The 21,753-nt window shown below is 49.6% G+C and overlaps 1 protein-coding gene across 7 annotated transcripts in view; it reads left to right on the top strand.

The window, feature by feature from the left end:
• col11a1a (collagen, type XI, alpha 1a) overlaps positions 1–21,753 on the top strand; it is a 444,140-nt gene that overhangs the window by 315,890 nt on the left and 106,497 nt on the right. For all 7 annotated transcript variants that reach the window (XM_072574917.1, XM_072574914.1, XM_072574912.1 and 4 more), the window contains 7 exons: positions 6,964–7,008; positions 8,551–8,604; positions 8,699–8,743; positions 9,814–9,867; positions 10,698–10,751; positions 16,683–16,736; positions 19,084–19,191. In XM_072574917.1, the coding sequence (XP_072431018.1) occupies positions 6,964–7,008; positions 8,551–8,604; positions 8,699–8,743; positions 9,814–9,867; positions 10,698–10,751; positions 16,683–16,736; positions 19,084–19,191 (414 nt within the window). The remainder of the gene's footprint in view (positions 1–6,963; positions 7,009–8,550; positions 8,605–8,698; positions 8,744–9,813; positions 9,868–10,697; positions 10,752–16,682; positions 16,737–19,083; positions 19,192–21,753) is intronic.

Here is a 21,753-nt window from a genome sequence, read left to right as displayed (position 1 = left end):
GTGTACACGACAGAGATCCACACAGTGTTCACTACAGAGATCCACACAGTGTACACGACAGAGATCCACACAGTGTTCACTACAGAGATCCACACAGTGTACACGACAGAGATCCACACAGTGTTCACTACAGAGATCCACACAGTGTACACGACAGAGATCCACACAGTGTTCACTACAGAGATCCACACAGTGTACACGACAGCGATCCACACAGTGTTCACTACAGAGATCCACACAGTGTACACGACAGAGATCCACACAGTGTTCACTACAGAGATCCACACAGTGTACACGACAGCGATCCACACAGTGTTCACTACAGAGATCCACACAGTGTACACGACAGAGATCCACACAGTGTTCACTACAGAGATCCACACAGTGTACACGACAGAGATCCACACAGTGTTCACTACAGAGATCCACACAGTGTACACGACAGCGACCCACACAGTGTTCACGACAGAGATCCACACAGTGTACACGACAGAGATCCACACAGTGTACACGACAGAGATCCACACAGTGTACACGACAGAGATCCACACAGTGTGCACGACAGAGATCGACACAGTGTGCACGACAGAGATCGACACAGTGTGCACGACAGAGATCCACACAGTGTGCACGACAGAGATCCACACAGTGTTCACTACAGAGATCGACACAGTGTGCACGACAGAGATCGACACAGTGTTCACGACAGAGATCCACACAGTGTACACGACAGCGATCCACACAGTGTACACCACAGAGATCCACACAGTGTACACGACAGAGATCCACACAGTGTACACGACAGAGATCCACACAGTGTACACGACAGAGATCCACACAGTGTACACGACAGAGATCGACACAGTGTACACGACAGAGATCGACACAGTGTTCACTACAGAGATCCACACAGTGTACACGACAGAGATCCACACAGTGTACATGACAGAGATCCACACAGTGCTCACCACAGCGATCCACACAGTGTACACGACAGAGATCCACACAGTGTCCACCACAGAGATCCACACAGTGTTCACCACAGCGATCCACACAGTGTACACGACAGAGATCCACACAGTGTACACGACAGAGATCCACACAGTGTTCACTACAGAGATCCACACAGTGTTCACTACAGAGATCCACACAGTGTTCACTACAGAGATCCACACAGTGTACACGACAGAGATCCACACAGTGTACACGACAGAGATCCACACAGTGTTCACTACAGAGATCCACACAGTGTACACGACAGCGATCCACACAGTGTACACGACAGAGATCCACACAGTGTTCACTACAGAGATCCACACAGTGTACACGACAGAGATCCACACAGTGTTCACTACAGAGATCCACACAGTGTACACGACAGAGATCCACACAGTGTTCACTACAGAGATCCACACAGTGTACACGACAGAGATCCACACAGTGTTCACTACAGAGATCCACACAGTGTACACGACAGCGATCCACACAGTGTTCACTACAGAGATCCACACAGTGTACACGACAGAGATCCACACAGTGTTCACTACAGAGATCCACACAGTGTACACGACAGCGACCCACACAGTGTTCACGACAGAGATCCACACAGTGTACACGACAGAGATCCACACAGTGTTCACGACAGAGATCCACACAGTGTTCACGACAGAGATCGACACAGTGTGCACGACAGAGATCGACACAGTGTGCACGACAGAGATCGACACAGTGTGCACGACAGAGATCGACACAGTGTGCACGACAGAGATCGACACAGTGTGCACGACAGAGATCCACACAGTGTGCACGACAGAGATCCACACAGTGTGCACGACAGAGATCCACACAGTGTTCACTACAGAGATCGACACAGTGTGCACGACAGAGATCCACACAGTGTTCACGACAGAGATCCACACAGTGTACACGACAGCGATCCACACAGTGTACACCACAGAGATCCACACAGTGTACACGACAGAGATCCACACAGTGTACACGACAGAGATCCACACAGTGTTCACTACAGAGATCCACACAGTGTACACGACAGAGATCCACACAGTGTACACGACAGAGATCGACACAGTGTTCACTACAGAGATCCACACAGTGTTCACTACAGAGATCCACACAGTGTACACGACAGAGATCCACACAGTGTACACGACAGAGATCCACACAGTGCTCACCACAGCGATCCACACAGTGTACACGACAGTGATCCACACAGTGTACACGACAGAGATCCACACAGTGTTCACGACAGAGATCCACACAGTGTTCACTACAGAGATCCACACAGTGTACACCACAGCGATCCACACAGTGTTCACTACAGAGATCCACACAGTGTTCACGACAGAGATCCACACAGTGTGCACGACAGCGATCCACACAGTGTTCACCACAGCGATCCACACAGTGTTCACGACAGAGATCCACACAGTGTACACGACAGAGATCCACACAGTGTTCACTACAGAGATCCACACAGTGTTCACTACAGAGATCCACACAGTGTTCACTACAGAGATCCACACAGTGTTCACTACAGAGATCCACACAGTGTACACGACAGAGATCGACACAGTGTTCACTACAGAGATCCACACAGTGTTCACTACAGAGATCCACACAGTGTACACGACAGAGATCGACACAGTGTTCACTACAGAGATCCACACAGTGTTCACTACAGAGATCCACACAGTGTGCATGACAGAGATCCACACAGTGTGCACGACAGAGATCCACACAGTGTACACGACAGAGATCCACACAGTGTACACGACAGAGATCCACACAGTGTACACGACAGAGATCCACACAGTGTTCACTACAGAGATCCACACAGTGTACACGACAGAGATCCACACAGTGTTCACTACAGAGATCCACACAGTGTACACGACAGAGATCGACACAGTGTTCACGACAGAGATCCACACAGTGTACACGACATAGATCCACACAGTGTACACGACAGAGATCGACACAGTGTACACGACAGAGATCCACACAGTGTACACGACAGAGATCCACACAGTGTACACGACAGAGATCGACACAGTGTACACGACAGAGATCGACACAGTGTACACTACAGAGATCCACACAGTGTACACGACAGACAGCCACACATTGTACACGACAGAGATCCACACAGTGTTCACTACAGAGATCCACACAGTGTACACGACAGAGATCCACACAGTGTACACGACAGAGATCCACACAGTGTACACGACAGAGATCGACACAGTGTACACGACAGAGATCGACACAGTGTACACGACAGAGATCCACACAGTGTACACGACCGAGATCCACACAGTGTACACGACCGAGATCGACACAGTGTACACGACAGAGATCCACACAGTGTACACGACAGAGATCCACACAGTGTACACGACAGCGATCGACACAGTGTACACGACAGAGATCCACACAGTGTACACGACAGAGATCCACACAGTGTACACGACAGAGATCCACACAGTGTACACGACAGAGATCCACACAGTGTTCACTACAGAGATCGACACAGTGTTCACGACAGAGATCCACACAGTGTTCACTACAGAGATCCACACAGTGTTCACTACAGAGATCCACACAGTGTACACGACAGAGATCGACACAGTGTGCACGACAGAGATCCACACAGTGTGCACTACAGAGATCCACACAGTGTACACGACAGCGATCCACACAGTGTACACCACAGAGATCCACACAGTGTTCACGACAGAGATCCACACAGTGTACACGACAGAGATCCACACAGTGTTCACTACAGAGATCCACACAGTGTTCACTACAGAGATCCACACAGTGTTCACTACAGAGATCCACACAGTGTACACGACAGAGATCGACACAGTGTTCACTACAGAGATCCACACAGTGTACACGACAGAGATCCACACAGTGTTCACTACAGAGATCCACACAGTGTTCACTACAGAGATCCACACAGTGTTCACTACAGAGATCCACACAGTGTACACGACAGAGATCCACACAGTGTTCACTACAGAGATCCACACAGTGTTCACTACAGAGATCCACACAGTGTTCACTACAGAGATCCACACAGTGTACACGACAGAGATCGACACAGTGTACACGACAGAGATCCACACAGTGTACACGACAGAGATCCACACAGTGTACACGACAGAGATCCACACAGTGTTCACGACAGAGATCCACACAGTGTTCACTACAGAGATCCACACAGTGTACACGACAGAGATCCACACAGTGTACACGACAGAGATCCACACAGTGTTCACTACAGAGATCCACACAGTGTTCACTACAGAGATCCACACAGTGTTCACTACAGAGATCGACACAGTGTACACGACAGAGATCGACACAGTGTACACGACAGAGATCGACACAGTGTACACGACAGAGATCCACACAGTGTACACGACAGAGATCCACACAGTGTACACGACAGAGATCCACACAGTGTACACGACAGAGATCCACACAGTGTACACGACAGCGATCCACACAGTGTTCACTACAGAGATCCACACAGTGTTCACGACAGAGATCCACACAGTGTACACGACAGAGATCCACACAGTGTACACGATAGCGATCGACACAGTGTACACGACAGAGATCCACACAGTGTACACGACAGAGATCCACACAGAATGTATGGGCGGGAGGGGGTTACAGAGATAGGGAGGGGGTGTAGTGGCTGGAGGTGGTTACAGGAATAGAGAGGGGTGTAGGGGCTGGAGGAGGGGACAGGGATAGGGTGAGGGTGTAGGGGCTGGAGGAGGTTACAGGGATAGGGAGGGGTTGTAGGGGCTGGAGGGGGTTACAGAGATAGGGAGGGGGTGTAGGGGCTGGAGGGGGTTACAGAGATAGGGAGGGGGTGTAGGGGCTGGAGGAGGTGACAGGGATAGGGAGGGGGTGTAGGGGCTGGAGGGGGTTACAGAGATAGGGAGGGGGTGTAGGGGCTGGAGGGGGTTACAGAGACAGGGAGGGGGTGTAGGGGCTGGAGGAGGTGACAGAGATAGGGAGGGGGTGTAGGGGCTGGAGGAGGTGACAGGGATAGGGAGGGGGTGTAGGGGCTGGAGGAGGGGACAGGGATAGGGAGGGGGTGTAGGGGCTGGAGGGGGTTACAGAGATAGGGAGGGGGTGTAGGGGCTGGAGGGGGTTACAGAGATAGGGAGGGGGTGTAGGGGCTGGAGGGGGTTACAGAGACAGGGAGGGGGTGTAGGGGCTGGAGGGGGTGACAGAGATAGGGAGGGGGTGTAGGGGCTGTAGGGGGTTACAGAGATAGGGAGGGGGTGTAGGGGCTGGAGGAGGTGACAGAGATAGGGAGGGGGTGTAGGGGCTGGAGGGGGTTACAGAGACAGGGAGGGGGTGTAGGGGCTGGAGGGGGTTACAGAGACAGGGAGGGGGTGTAGGGGCTGGAGGAGGGGACAGGGATAGGGAGGGGGTGTAGGGGCTGGAGGAGGGGACAGGGATAGGGAGGGGGTGTAGGGGCTGGAGGAGGGGACAGGGATGACGAGATGTGAACCAGCCAGACGGCGTGAGAATATTGTTGAACAGAGCTGCTCCATTGTGTCCCAGCAGGAGATGGTGAGGAGAGAGTTAAACTAGATGTTGAGGGAGTGCAGGATGAGTCAGGCTCTGATCTAATCGGAATGCCGGAGCTGGAATTATTGATGTGGGCAGCAGCTGGGAGGGAGCAGGTGTGGACAGGTCACTCGTTGATGGTGTGAATACATGGAGGGGGTGGAGGGGGTCACAGGCAGGCCGTTTACTGATGGAAGGAACATGTCAATCGCTGCAATTTACAGAACAGCTCATCTCATCCTGACAGCATTGGACAACAAGAGCTGACAGTGACTTTAATCTGATCCCCCAGTGGGACGGCTGGCCTCATTTCAGATGGTTGAGAATCACCAGAGACTTTATGAAAGCCCTTGAAGCAATTAAGGAACTCATTCCAGCCTCTCACCTCAGGGAACGTTAGTGAGCTCATTACTGTTCAAAGGCCAGTGGCAATTCACCAATCAATCAGAGGCTGAAACATCGACTGTCAGTGGGGGGTGGGGGGGAAACGGGGTGAGAAAGCTTTCCCTTTATGTGAAATAACATGATTTCTGCAGAATCATTGTTTATTGCATTGCCACAGCACCTGTCACAACATCACTGCAGAGATCTCGAGTCTTTCAGCCCATTGTATCTGCAATGGTCAGACATAACCACCTGACTATTCCAGACCCAATTGAGGGCCCTAGGCCTAAAGCCTTGTACAATCTGACACATCACACAGTTCATCACACTCAGAGAGGTACTGCTGCTGTGTGATCACTATTAGCACTGTCACTGCTGCACTCCCTCAGCACTGACCCTCTGACAGTGCGGCACTCCCTCAGCACTGACCCTCTGACAGTGCGGCACTCCCTCAGTCCTGACCTCTGACAGTGCGTCACTCCCGCAGTACTGACCTTCTGACAGTGCAGCACTCCCTCAGCACTGACCCTCTGACAGTGCGGCACTCCCTCAGCACTGACCCTCTGACAGTGCGTCACTCCCGCAGTACTGACCTTCTGACAGTGCAGCACTCCCTCAGTACTGACCCTCTGAGAGTGTAGCACTCCCTCAGCCCTGACCTCTGACAGTGCAGCACTCCCTCAGCACTGACCCTCTGACAGTGCGGCACTCCCTCAGCACTGATCCTCTGACAGTGCGGCACTCCCTCAGCACTGACCCTCTGACAGTGCGGCACTCCCTCAGCACCGACCCTCTGACAGTGCGGCACTCCCTCAGCACTGACCCTCCGACAGTGCGGCACTCCCTCAGCACTGACCGTCTGAACATGATGCTCTATGTCACTGTGTTGGCGTTGGGTATCCTATTTGCCTGTTCCCTGTATGAACTTCCAATTAATTATATTTTCTCTTTGATTGACAGGGTGTTCCTGGTAAATCTGGCCCGAGAGGACAGAGGGGTCCGACCGTAAGTATCTGTCACTGTGCCCCCTCAGATTTGGCTTTACCAGTTACTGAGGCGGCTGGGGACTACAGCAGTCTTTGTGTTGACTAGATCTGAATGTTTACAATCAGCTTGGTAAAATGTCAGTTAATGAAGGTATTGATATTCTCAAAGCTGCTGTGAATCATAGGATGATCTCATTTGGATGTTTGATCCCAAACTGATCACAGAGTTGAACAAACACCTGTTTTCTGCTGGAGGCTTCGTACTGGGTCTGGACTTAGGCAGCCCAGCCTTTTGTTCTCTGGGGAAAAGGGGGATGTTGTCGGGAATTGAGTGACAGTTTACTAAAGGCTGTCGGGGAAGGAGAGGGTGCAGGGAAGGTTTCCTAGACTATTCCTGTACTGGCAGGACTGATGGGATGAAGAGAGAGTGTGTTCACTGGAGTTGAGAAGAGTTCAGAGAGGGATCTCTGTTGGAATTCTAACAGGACTAGACAGGACAGATGCTAGAAAGATTTTCTCAGTGACCAGAGACTCCAGAACCAGGGTATGCCATGAGGAGATGAGGAGACTGAGACAAGGAGGAATCTCTTCACCCAGCGAGTGGGAAGCCTGTGGAATTCTCTGCCTCAGAAGGATTTATATAAACTTCTTATGGATGAAGGGATCAAAGAGCATGGGGAAGAAATCAGGACTAGGAGACTGAGTTGGATGGTCAGCCATGATCATATTGGATGGTGGAACAGGCTCAAAGGGCTGAATGGCCTCCTCTTGCTCCTATTTTTTGTGTTTGATGCACACAATGGGCAGGAAAGCGTCGGGTTTAAGAAGGACTGAGAACCTGAGAAACTGGGCAGAAGGAGGGCAGAAACAGAGTCACTCCCAATTTACTCAATCAATCTTACTTCCTGATTTTAAACACCTTGGTTAATCCCCTCCAGAACTTTCTCTGCTCCACAGAGAACAATCCTAGCTTCCCCAGCTCCTCGGCCTGAGTGACTGCTCAACTAATGACGATTAAGGATGGCTCCAAAATCCAGAATGACCACGAAGAAAACTGGTCAAATAGGATCCAATCAGATGCACAGAAAGCACCTGAGAGGGAAAGAGAGAGTGGATTCTGAAAGAAATGAAAGAGATCTAAAGGGAAAAGAGGAATTAAACATATAAAAGTCTTGAAGAATAATTCAGTAGCTGTCTATAAGTGATTGACCTATTTCCGATGTTTTTGTTTCGGGACTGAACAAGATTGAGTGGCAAGAACCAAACATCTTTTTATCGACAGGTTCCTCCTGCCACCGATATCCAGACAAACGTTCTGTTGTGACTTTGATTAACGGGAAAATCCTGAAATTCCTCAGAACTGGAGGGAATTAGAGAATGAGTTTGTGTTTTTGTGAAGCTGATTATGGAGTGAGGTGGAGTTACCCAGTTTGCTGTGTGTTGTGAAGTTATTTATTCTCCAATTAAAGAGTGTGTTGGGAAAGCCCTCCACCTCCACAGTAAAAGCTCACCCATTTATTTCTGTCTGAATCTTTCACGATTTGTGGTGAATGTTTTGCAGGGTCCACGTGGAGGTCGTGGTCCAAGAGGTCCCACTGGAAAACCAGGAGCAAAGGTACAGACTGAGTGGGATCACTGAGGATATGGAATCATTTCTCCCCTTCACCCGTTGCTGAGATTGACTGTGTGTTGTCTCTGTGTGTCCTTAGGGAACATCTGGAAGTGACGGTCCCCCTGGTGGGCCTGGGGAAAGGGTAAGTGAGGTGTCCATGACTGACAAGTGGACACCCATCCTGTCAATCATCTGGTCCTTTGAGCTGGTTCTGCTTCCTGACAGGATCCCAGGGATCTCACAGCCGTCAGGAAACCTGATGGGAGCCTGTGTCCTCTCTGTCCCTGTCCAGCTGTCCGTTCCTCACTGAGGAACATCAACAATGAAGCAGCTCCCACTGGCTGGTTCACCTCGACACACTGTTACCCAGGCACTGCTCCAATAAATAACACCGCTTCAGGGATTTACTGAATGATCTGTCTCCGACGAACACATCCAACATCTTCACAGCAACTACAATTTGCATTTATATAGCAGCCTTGAGGGAATTACAGCCTCAAAGCCATTTGCAGGAAAATAAAGCAGGAGGTAGAAGGGATAGTGAGGGGGTGTCGGGGCTGGAGGAGGTTACAGAGATAGGGAGGGGGTGTCGGGGCTGGAGGAGGTTACAGAGATAGGGAGGGGGTGTAGGGGCTGGAGGGGGTTACAGAGATAGGGAGGGGGTGTAGGGGCTGGAGGGGGTTACAGAGATAGGGAGGGGGTGTAGGGGCTGGAGGGGGTTACAGAGATGAGGAGGGGTGTAGGGGCTGGTGGAGGTTACAGGGACAGGGAGGGGTTGTAGGGGCTTGGAGGAGGGGGAGAGCCGATGATGTGAGTCGAGTTCAGAGCTGAACATTGTGACCGAGGGAGTGGAGACTGTTGCCGATAGTCTCCTGGATACAGTTCTAGTTCCTTTACTTCCAGAAGGTTCTCTTGGCTGATGTCTCGACTGAGAGACATTTCCCAAAAGGGGAAAGGTTGAGTCAGTTGGGCCTGGTTTGATGGAAACAGCTCATTGTCTAATCACCATCTGACAATATGAGCTGGTCACTGAGAAGGGGCGGTCAGTCCGATGTTGGCTCCATCTTCAAGCTCTGGCCATAAGGACCATGTGAGCTGCTTGGAGCTGACAGGGGCATGGTTTGGACCCTCCAGCCTGTGAGGGATACCTGTGTTCCAAGAGACATTCCCAGGCTCTGTCATGTTTCATCTTTATTCTGTTTGTTTTCTCAGGGACCTCCAGGACCCCAGGGTCCCACTGGATTTGCCGGACCGAAGGGGCCTCCAGTAAGTAAACTGTTCCCTTTCTGTGTGGATTCCTGAGCAGCCTGGCCCCAGCCTGGTCTCCATTCCATTCCAATGCAGAAACCAAACCTCCAGCTTCCCAAGTAAACACTGCATCAAGGCCCAATCAGAGCCTTGGTACCTGATCTGAATGTATAAAGGAAGATCCCACTGCCTTTGGAGCCACATTCTTGTTGCGTATCCTCGGGAGGGAAAGCTGAAGGTTTCATGGTCAGATCGAGTTGGTAGGACTTACAACCAGCGCGATCTGTTACTCACTGAGCCCTGCTTTCCCCAGGAGCTGGCTAACCTCACTGACACTTTACCCCTCTCGCCTGCTCTCCCCATCCCCTTTCCGTTCCCCTAGGTTCTGCACCCTCACCTGTCCTACCCTCCACCTGCTCCCCTCACTATCCCTTGCCTATTCTCCACCTCTGCCTCACTCTCCTGTGGCTTGGCTCCATTGGTCATCTTGAACATTTGGAGAGGTCAGAGGGTTAACTACCATCACACCCCTTCCCCCAGCTCCCCTGACCACCCTCACCCCTGGTGTAGCACAGGCAGAAGCTGCATGCTCTGATTGGCTGGGGCTCTCAGCCAATGGGTTTTCTATTTGATCTGGGGAAGATGTTACTGGTGTCTCAGTTAATCACCTGCTTTCAATCTAATGATCCCAGAACAAGGAGACACAGGGCTCTGTCTGACTCTGCAGCCAATGGGCATGGGCCCCCATGTCAGCCTGGGATTTAAACTCTTATCTTGTGCCATCCCTCTGTGTTCATACCATTCCTCCACCTCGCCTCTCTGAGCTCTACACGTTCATGTGTTTGCAGGGACCCGCTGGTAAGGATGGATTACCAGGACATCCTGGACAGAGGGGCGAGACTGTGAGTATAACTCCTGTCACTGGGACGAGAATCCTGCTTTTTACTGGAGACGCTGGTACAGGGAAAGGGGGCAGTGAAGCTGCTGTGTGGTTGGGGGCCACATGGCATTAAGAAAGAATGTTTAAATAAATTTATTAGAACTTTGAGGTGGAACAAACATTGTGAATAAATGATGTATTTACATTTCTCAAAGACATTTGATAAGGTGCTACTTGAATAGTTATAAGTAAAATGAGAAATCTTGGGTGGGTGGAGGGTAGGTGACAGATTAACATGGATCAAGGATTGAGTGAGCAACAGAGAGTAACCATAAATAGGTCACTTTCAGTTTGAGAGCAATCAGAGCTCGGGACTCAACATTTTATAATTTATACCAATGACTAGGACAGGAGGTCTGAAATTTGAAATTTGCAAAAGGTTGTGGCAAAAAGATAAGAAAGTGAGTTTTGAAGAGAATATCAGGAGATCTGTAAGGAGCAAAAACTGAGTGAGTGGGAAAGTATTTGTCAGATAGAGTATATTGTGGGAAATTGTGGACTTCTCCAGAGAGAACAGTGTTTCATAAAAATGGAGAGGGATTGTGCAGCTCTGCAGTACAGAGGGATCTGGGGGTCCTGGTCCATCAACAAGGTCAGAAAACAGGGACAGAGAGTGATCAGGAAGAGAACTGGAATGTTTGAGGGGAACAGATTGTAAAACTGGGGATGTTTCTTACAGTTTACAATGTCCTGGATGGTGGTGAGACCACGGGAACACTGGGCACACTCCTGGATTGCTCAGTTATAAAAGGATATCATTACATTAGGAGAGAAAGTTCACTCGAGTGGTTCCTGGGGTGAGGGGGTTATCGAATGAGGGAAGGAGGGACAGGCTGGACCTGTATCCAATGGGGTGATGAAGAATGTGAGGGATCTTATTGAAACCTATCAGATCCCGAGGGACCTTGTCAGGATGGAGACTGAGAGGATGTTTCCCCTTGTACAGGGTCTAGAGTGAGGGGACATGGGTTAGTAATGAAGGGTCTCCCACTGAAGACAGATGGTGAGGAGGAGTGTTTTTTCCTGAGAAGTTATGGGTCCTTTCCCAAGGCAGTAGTGGAGGTTGGGCCATTGGATATTTCTTAGGTGGACTTTTGAGGTTGGTAGATTGACAAATGAAGGTCAAAAGTGACTGAGCATAGGTGTGAACCTGGAGTCAAGGCTGCAATCAGATGAGCCACAATCCTATTCAGAAAAGGAGCAGGTTTGAGGGACTGAATGGCCTACATCAGTCCCTAATTCCAATGTTTGGAGGGTCAGTATCCTGCTCCTCAGGAAGAGGAGACTGGCCTGGGAGGGGGCAGTTCAGATTCACCAGAATAACCCTTTCCTCCCCGGCATCAGTGACGAGGCTGGGTTGTATTGACTGGCCTGTAAGGCCCTGAGTATGAAAGATTAAACAGTAATTTGAGATTGTGTTCAGGTTGCTGGATATTGGGTATTACAGAATGGGATACACCTGCTCAGGGAGTCAATGCAGCAGCAAGTGTTTTGTGAAATTTGGATTTTTGTCTCATCGAAGTTTCTGACGGGCAATTCTACCTTGACAGGCATCACAGATATTTCCAACCAGCCTTCAGGCAGGTTGTGATCGGCTTTGAGAGTGAAACCGAGAGTTTGTGTGAGAACTAAAGTCAAGAATCTTTTGTAAGTTGTTTGTTTCAGGCAGATATCAGAAGGACAGTAAGGTTTGAATAGTGACCATGTCTGATTTCGAAGGAGTGAGTGACAATGAGAGCACTGTCAGAGTTGGTCTGTTAGAATAATAGGAGAGGATTGTTCCTCTCTGGGTTCTGTGGGAAACACCTACACATGACAATGGGATCCCGGAAAATGGACGTCAGGTGAATGAAAAATCACATGACAAATGATTAACGTGCATGTGCACATACAGCCTCCCTCCCTCCCTCAGAATCATACAGTCCCTCACTGTGTGGAAGCAGGCCATTTGATCCACTGAATCCACAGTGACCCGCAGAAGAGTATCCCACCCAGACCCACCCCATCCCTGTAACCCTTCATTTCCTATGGCCAATCCACCCTAACCTGCACAGCTTTGGACTGTGGGAGGAAACTGGAGCACCCGGAGGAAACCCACACAGACACGGGGAGAATGTGCAAACTCCACACAGACAGTCACCCGAGGGTGGAATTGAACCTGGGACCCTGGTGCTGTGAGGCAGCAGTGCAAACCACTGTCCAGCCCCACTTGCACACACTTTCTCAAACACAGGCACACATATACCAACACACATACACATACGCGCGCACACACACACGTAGACACGTACTCGCAGTCAAATGTGGGGCATGAATTTTTCTTGAAATATTAACTGCAAAAGAAAGAATAACTCAATTTAACAAGAAAAATATTTTTGCAAGATGGACATAATTTCTTGATTTAATATGTTCTGCTCACTACCAGAACTGTACCAAGAAATAACTCCAGAGACTGGTATTCTGTCACCAAGTCCCCCTTTACTTACAGGTGGAGAGTCCTTCACATCAGTCCAATTCCCTCAGAGCCAACTCGCAGAGTAAACAGAACCCCTGACACTCCTGTCAGCCCGAACTGAACCAGATTAACAGCCCCAATCAGGGAACTCATATTCTATGAGGTCCACCTGATTTACCTTGTTATGATCACTAAATCAGAAATTACAGCAGGACCTTGATCAGCTGGGAGAGTGGGCCGAGAAATAGTAAATGGAGTTTAATATGGACAAGTGTGAGGTTTTGTATTTTGGAAAGTCAAATCAAGGCAGGAGTTTCATGGTGAATGGTCGGGCCTTGAGGAGTGCAGTGGAACCTTAAGACCATAAGACATAGGAGTGGAAGTAAGGCCATTCGGCCCATCGAGTCCACTCCGCCATTCAATCATGGCTGATGGGCATTTCACCTCCACTTGCCTGCATTCTCCCTGTAGCCCTTAATTCCTTGTGACATCACGAGTCATAGACCTTGGAGTTCAGGTGCATGGTTCTCTGAAAGTGCAGTCCCAGGTAGACAGGGCAGTGAAGAAGACTTTTGGCACACTGACCTTCATCAGTCAGGGCACTGATGATAGAAGTTGAAAAGTTATGTTGCAGTTGTACAGGACATTGGTGAGGCAGCACTTGGAGTATTGTGTTCAGTTTTGGTCACCTTCTTACAGGAAGGATGTTATTAAACAGGAAAGAGAGCAGAAGAAATTTACAAGGAGTCAATGGTCTGAGTTATAGAGAGAGGTTGAACAAAGCTAGGACTGACTTCTTTAGAGAATAGGAGACTGAGGGGGAATTTTATGCATGTGTACAAGATTATGCGAGGGATGGATAGGGTGTGTGCACTCGGTCTTTCTCCCAGAGTTGGGGAATCAGGGACTACGGGGCATCAGTTTAAAGTTGGAGGGGAAAGAATAAAAGGGAACCTGAGGGGCAACCTTTTTACACAGGGGGTGGTCCGCATATGGAATGAGCTGCCAGTGGAAGTGGGTTGAGGAGGGTACATTAACATTTAAAAGACATTTGGACAAATACATGGATAGGAAAGGATGAGAAGCATATTGGCCAAGTGCAGGGAAATGGGGTTAGTGTGGATGGACATTTTTGCTCAGCATGGACCAGTTTGAGCCAAAGGGCCTGTCTCTGTGAGCTGTAGGACTCGATGAACCCAGCGTTTTACACTGACAGACCTGTCCCCACAAGTACTGTACCCCAGTGTTATACAGCGACAGACCCGTCCCCACCAGTACTGTACCCCAGTGTTATACAGCGACAGACCTGTCCCCACCAGTACTGTACCCCAGTGTTATACAGTGACAGACCTGTCCCCCCCAGTACTGTATCCCAGTGTTATACACTGACAGACCTGTCCCCACCAGTACTGTACCCCAGTGTTATACAGCAACAGACCTGTCCCCACCAGTACTGTACCCCAGTGTTATACAGTGACAGACCTATCCCTGCCAGTACTGTACCCCAGTGTTATACAGTGACAGACCTGTCCCCACCAGTACTGTACCCCAGTGTTATACAGCAACAGACCTGTCCCCACCAGTACTGTACCCCAGTGTTATACAGTGACAGACCTGTCCCCACCAGTACTGTACCCCAGTGTTATACAGTGACAGACCCGTCCCCACCAGTACTGTACCCCAGTGTTATACAGCGACAGACCTGTCCCCACCAGTACTGTACCCCAGTGTTATACAGTGACAGACCCGTCCCCACCAGTACTGTACCCCAGTGTTATACAGTGACAGACCCGTCCCCACCAGTACTGTACCCCAGTGTTATACAGCGACAGACCTGTCCCCACAAGTACTGTACCCCAGTGTTATACAGCGACAGACCTGTCCCCACCAGTACTGTACCCCAGTGTTATACAGTGACAGACCCGTCCCCACCAGTACTGTACCCCAGTGTTATACAGCGACAGACCTGTCCCCACCAGTACTGTACCCCAGTGTTATACACTGACAGACCTGTCCCCACCAGTACTGTACCCCAGTGTTATACAGCGACAGACCTGTCCCCACCCCAGTACTGTACCCCAGTGTTATACACTGACAGACCTGTCCCCACAAGTACTGTACCCCAGTGTTATACAGTGACAGACCCGTCCCCACCAGTACTGTACCCCAGTGTTATACAGTGACAGACTTGTCCCCACCCCAGTACTGTACCCCAGTGTTATACAGCGACAGACCTGTCCCCACAAGTACTGTATCCCAGTGTTATACAGCGACAGACCTGTCCCCACCAGTACTGTACCCCAGTGTTATACAGCGACAGACTTGTCCCCACCCCAGTACTGTACCCCAGTGTTATACAGTGACAGACCTGTCCCCACCCAGTACTGTACCCCAGTGTTATACAGTGACAGACCTGTCCCCACCCAGTACTGTACCCCAGTGTTATACAGTGACAGACCTGTCCCCACCCAGTACTGTACCCCAGTGTTATACAGGGACAGACCTGTCCCCACCAGTACTGTACCCCAGTGTTATACAGTGATGGATCTGTCCCCGCCAGTACTGTACCCCAGTGTTATACAGTGACAGACCTGTCCCCACCAGTACTGTACCCCAGTGTTATACAGTGACAGACCTGTCCCCACCAGTACTGTACCCCAGTGTTATACAGTGACAGACCTGTCCCCACCAGTACTGTACCCCAGTGTTATACAGTGACAGACCTGTCCCGCACCAGTACTGTACCCCAGTGTTATACAGTGACAGACCTATCCCTGCCAGTACTGTACCCCAGTGTTATACACTGACAGACCTGTCCCCGCCAGTACTGTACCCCAGTGTTATACAGTGACAGACCTGTCCCGCACCAGTACTGTACCCCAGTGTTATACAGTGACAGACCTATCCCTGCCAGTACTGTACCCCAGTGTGATACAGCGACAGACCTTCCCCACCAGTACTGTACCCCAGTGTTACACAGTGACAGACCTGTCCCGCACCAGTACTGTACCCCAGTGTTATACAGTGACAGACCTATCCCTGCCAGTACTGTACCCCAGTGTTATACACTGACAGACCTGTCCCCACCAGCACCATACCCCAGTGTTATACAGTGACAGACCTGACCCCACCAGTACTGACCCTAGTGTTATATAGTGACGGACCTGTCCCGCACCAGTACTGTACCCCAGTGTTATACAGTGACAGACCTGTCCCCACCAGTACTGTACCCCAGTGTTATACAGTGACAGACCTGTCCCCACCAGTACTGTACCCCAGTGTTATACAGTGACAGACTTATCCCCACAAGTACTGTACCCCAGTGTTATACACGGACAGACATCTCCCCACTAGTACTGTACCCCAGTGATATACAGGGACTGATCTGTCCCCATTGGTACTGTATCCTAATATTAAAATAATATTTTTGTTTTTCAGGGTTTCCAAGGCAAGACTGGGCCCCCTGGTCCAGGAGGTGTTGTGGGACCTCAGGTAGGATACGTCTCGCTGATGGATTTTAGGGGGGCAGCTGTCAGCGTGTGTCACTGTCCAGCAGCCTGCTCCCTGTCAACTATTAATTGAACTGTCAAACTGAACTGGAACATGGAACTCTGGGAGGTGTCTTCTGTTGATAATCTGGGGAGTGGTGTCAGTTAACAATCCATCGCTGACATGGGGCTAATCTCTGATCCGAGTGTGAAGACTCCTTGTGTCTGGTCTTAGGGCCAAGAACTCTCACTCTGGGACAACAGTAGTTGAGGTCTGGGCAATGACCACTCCGTTATCAAGCAGTTTCCACAACCAGTCTCCAATCCCTCATGGAATCTCAGAGTTACTCTGCAGGGTGCTTTGGAGCAGCGACGGTTGGGAATTGATCCAGTCATTATGTTTAGACTCTAAGGGGATTGGATCAAGTCCTCCCTGACCAGCTGCCTCACTGTGTCCAGGTCAGGAAACCCTGCAGAGCTTGACCTCCAAGGGACAGATTCCAGTGTGATCCAGGGATCAATATTCCAGTGTGATCCAGGGATCAATATTCCAGAGTGATCCAGGGATCAATATTCCAGAGTGATCGTGGGTAATCATTGGAGTAGACTCCAGGGGGAGACAGTGGAGGCTGTTCATGTTAATTCATTCCAATCGAAATGAGAGTGATTTCTCTCAGGACACCACATATTGGGCTCCAGGATCTGAGTAATTGGAGATGTGACGTGTGGAGATTATAGCGAGTTCAGGAGGAACAGGGGACTTTGGATCAATGGTTCCCAAAGCTCTCCCCCATTGGGAGATGGAGGTTGGGTGGGGAGTGGGGTTCATCACCTCCTGTCTGGGCTCTTTAAGAGATGGAACATTGTGATTGGTCACAGACTCCATTATCATTGGGTCACGTGACTACCCAGTGAGTGGTCCAATCTTTAGATTAGATAAGATTCCCTACAGTGTGGAAACAGGCCCTCCAGCCCAACAAGTCCACACCAACCCTCCGAAGAGCAACCCACCCAGACCCATTTCCCCGACTAATGCACCTAACACTATGGACAATTTAGCATGGCCAATTCACCTAACCTGCACATCTTTAGATTGTGGGAGGAAACCGGAGCACCTGGAGACAGGGAGAATGTGCAAACTCAACACAGACAGTTGCCCAATGTGGGAATTGAACCCAGGTCCCTGGCGCTGTGAGGAAACAGTACTAACCGCTGAACCAACGTGCCGCTCCAGCAGAACAGCTCCAGTAGAGAAGGATGCCACTCAGCCCATTGGGTCTGTGATAGCTCTCTTCATGAATAATTTAGCTCCTTCCACTCCACCACCCTTACCCTATTGACAACTCAATCTTTTCATGAGAATCCATTTCCTTTGAGATCACTGGGGTTTAAGATGGAACTCAGGATGGTTGGGGAGGTTAGTTTATCACCCACTAATACAGGGTTCCATGGTAACTGGAGTATGGGTGATGCAGAAGTGTCATTGGTGACAGGACTCCACTGTTCTGGGGTTTGGTTCAGACTCACTGTGGAATGACCCTCTGCAGATTCCTGTTTTGTTTGTGATTGCATTGGGATTTCTTAGGGATTGTCTGATATTGATGGCCCTGAGTCTGGTCTCTGCAAGATGGTGGGCAGGGTGGTGGAAATGGTGGAGCACCTTCTGTCTATCTCTCTCAGGTCAGACCCTCCACTGTCTTTGTTCAGGAGTAAACAGCCTCCTGCCTGTCCAGCTTTTCCTGACCATCAGAGCCTCTCTGTTCAAGTTCCTGCTCCTGCAATCAGGGAGAAAGGTTTCTATCAGACCCAGGGAGAATCCCAAGAAGTGACATGAAAATATGATCCTGCTCAGAGGTTTTCCAATGGATTGTTAATTCTTGTCAATAAATCTTGTGCAAAATTTGAGAACTTATCCTTCACTTTAGAAAGAACTGCTGAGAGAAATTAGACCTCTCTATTAGAAATCATTAATAGTTTCAGCCAATCAACTTGGAATGGCTTTAATTTCAGGAGAAAGTGAGGACGACAGAAGCTAGAGATCAGGGTCGAGAGTGTGGTGCTGGAAAAGCACAGCGGGTCAGACAGTATCCGAGGAGCAGGAGAATTGACGTTTCGGGGCCGGAGCCCTTCATCAGGAACTCCCTTTGTCAATGTTCCTGCTCCTCAGATACTGCCTGAACCTGCTGTGCTTTTCCAGCACCACACTCGATTCTGGCTTTAATTTCAGAATGACTTCTCTGTTTCAGAGAGAAATCTCACTGTTTAATGTATTCCAATGATACGTTAATGACAGTTTTTGAACGATCTTGCTCCCTTCATGGTGACCTGTGTCCTCTTGTTGCTGGTGTTAGGGTCCAACAGGAGAGACCGGGCCGTTAGGTGAGCGAGGGCACCCAGGACCTCCTGGACCACCAGGGGAACAAGGCCTCCCAGGAGCAGCTGGAAAAGAAGGTGCTAAGGTGAGTCTTCTGGATATTTAACAAAGGATGCTATTTCAATGGAGGCAGTTCAGAGAAGGTTCACTAGCATGATCCCTGGTATGGAGGGGTCAAACAGATTGGGAGTCTACCCACTGGAGTTTAGAAGAGTGAGGGGTGAGGGGGTGACCTCATTGAGGATTCTGAAGGAGCTTGACATGGTCAATGCTGAGAGGATGGTCCCCCTCATGGGGACAGTCTCAGCCCAGAGGACACTGCCTCAGAATAAAGGGACACCAATTCAAGACTGAGATGAGGAGGAATTTCTTCCCTCAGAGGATTGTGAGTCTTTGGAATTCCTTTCCAAAGGGAGCTGTGGGGACAGAGGCCTTGTGTATATTTAAGGATGAGAGAGAGAGATTCTTGGTCAGTCGGGGAAATTAAAGGTTATGGGGAAAGGGGAGGGAAAGTGGACGTGAGGAATGTCGAATCGGTCATGAGAGTATTGAATGAGAGAGCAAGCTCGAGGGGCCAAATGGCCTACTCCTGTTCCATTTCTGATGGTCCAATGGTCTCTGGTGTTTGTCAGTCAGTAAGGATGGATCAATCCCAGTCGTGTGCCGTGCCCTGATATCTCGTCACTCGTTCACTCTGGTTACATAATCTCCAGATTGTCCTGCCCCCGGATTAATTAAATCAACCACTTCTAAAGCAAGCAACTCCCCCAACAATACATTCCCCAAAATGTCTTGCCCCAATGTTTAATTCCTGAAATCCTAAACAATGTAAAAGCCCCAAAACTCTCAAGCTGTGCAAACTCCAAACTGCCCCAACCCCATTTCGCACTCCCCCCAAACTACTCAACTGCAAAAGTCTCCAACCATGCAAATCCCTGTCCAATCAGCTCCAAGCACCCAACCCCCAATTCTCCAAAATTCTACCCACTGCCCACTTTCCCCACAGCCTCATGTCGACCCAAACTGCAAACTTTACAAATGGAGTAGATTCAAGCGATCAAATGGTCTTCACCTAGCCTTAATCGTACAGCACAGCCGATGCCCTTCGGCCCATCAAGTCAGCACTGTCCTGTCTACAATCATCCCACTTTCCTGCAATAGTCCCATAGCCTTGAATGCTACGATATTTCACTTGCTCATCCAAGTCCTTGTTAAAGGTTTTGAGGTATTTTTTGCCTCAACCCTCCTCCCAGGCAGTGCATTCCGGACCCCTACCACCCTCTGGGTGAAAAATCTTTTCTTCAAATCCCCTCTAAATCTCTTGCCTTTCACTTTAAAATTATATCACTATTGTCCCTTTAATTAAAGGGAACAACTTCTCTCAATCCATGCCCTTCATCACCTTACACACCTCTATCAGGCCCCCCTCAACTTTCTCCACTTCAAAGCAAACCCCCTGAGCTTATCCAGCCTCTCCTCATCACTGAAATACTCCGTCCCAGGGAGTATCCTGGTGAATCTCCACTGCTCCCCCCTCCAGCACAATCCCATCCTTCCTATCATGTGGGGACCAGAACTGCATACAGTACTCCAGCCTATCACTTAATCACAGTCCTGTACAGCTCCAATATAACCTTTCAGCTCTTATATTCAATTCCTTGACGAATAAAGGTAATGATCCCATATACCTTCTTAACAATCCTTTTACCCTGTCCTGCCACCTTCAGGGATCTGTGAACACACACCCCAAGATCCCTCTGAGCTTCCTAGTGTCCTGCCATTCATAGAGTATTCTCTTGTCTTGTTCCTTTTCCCAATGTGGATCATCGCCCATTTATTAGGGCTAAACTCCATCTGCCACTGATCTGTCAATCTAACCAATCCCTTTTAACTTCCTGTACCAGTATTAACATAGCCAATCATAGGCTTCAACTCCACTTTCCCATGTGCTTCCCATATCTCTCAATTCCCAAAAACAAAAAGTCACTTTTTAAAAAATTGGTTCATAGGACGTGACATCACCGGCTAGGCAACTATGTCTCACCCGTCCCTAATTGCCCAGAGGACCGTTAACAGTCACCTACATTGCAGTGGGTCTGGAGTCACAAGTTGGCTCGACCAGGTAAGGATAGCAGATTTCCTTCTGTACAGGACATTAATGAACCTGATGGGTTTTGATGACGATTGACAGTGTTCCACGGTCCCCATTTCACTAGCTTTAAATTCCCAATTGTTATTGAATTCCAATTTCGCTGTCTGTCTTGGTGGTATTTCCCAGAATGGAGAGGAGGAGTTCAATCTGAATATCCACCCCATCAAACCCTATCAGAATCCTGGATGTATCAATGAGATCCTCAATCCCCCTAATTCTTCTGAATTTCAGAGAATGTTGACCCAGTTTACTCAGCCCCATGTTACAGGACAACCCCCTGGACCCAGGGTGCCATCAGGTGGACCATCAGTGCCCTTCTGCACGGCAGGTCCATGCTCCCTTCATTACAGCCCACTGTATCCCAGCTGTCTGCTCCCCAAACACCAGGCCAATTGTTACTGTCCCCCAGACCCCTTGGGTTAAAGGCCAACCTTTTTTCTTATTCATTCATAGGACAAGGTTGTCACTGGCTAGGCCCAGCATTTATCGCCTGTC

Source organism: Chiloscyllium punctatum, chromosome 7 (assembly GCF_047496795.1).
Source record: "Chiloscyllium punctatum isolate Juve2018m chromosome 7, sChiPun1.3, whole genome shotgun sequence".
Classification (NCBI taxonomy): Eukaryota; Metazoa; Chordata; class Chondrichthyes; order Orectolobiformes; family Hemiscylliidae; genus Chiloscyllium; species Chiloscyllium punctatum.
Note: the sequence above shows the minus strand (reverse complement) of the source record. Positions and strands in the feature narration are given on the sequence as shown.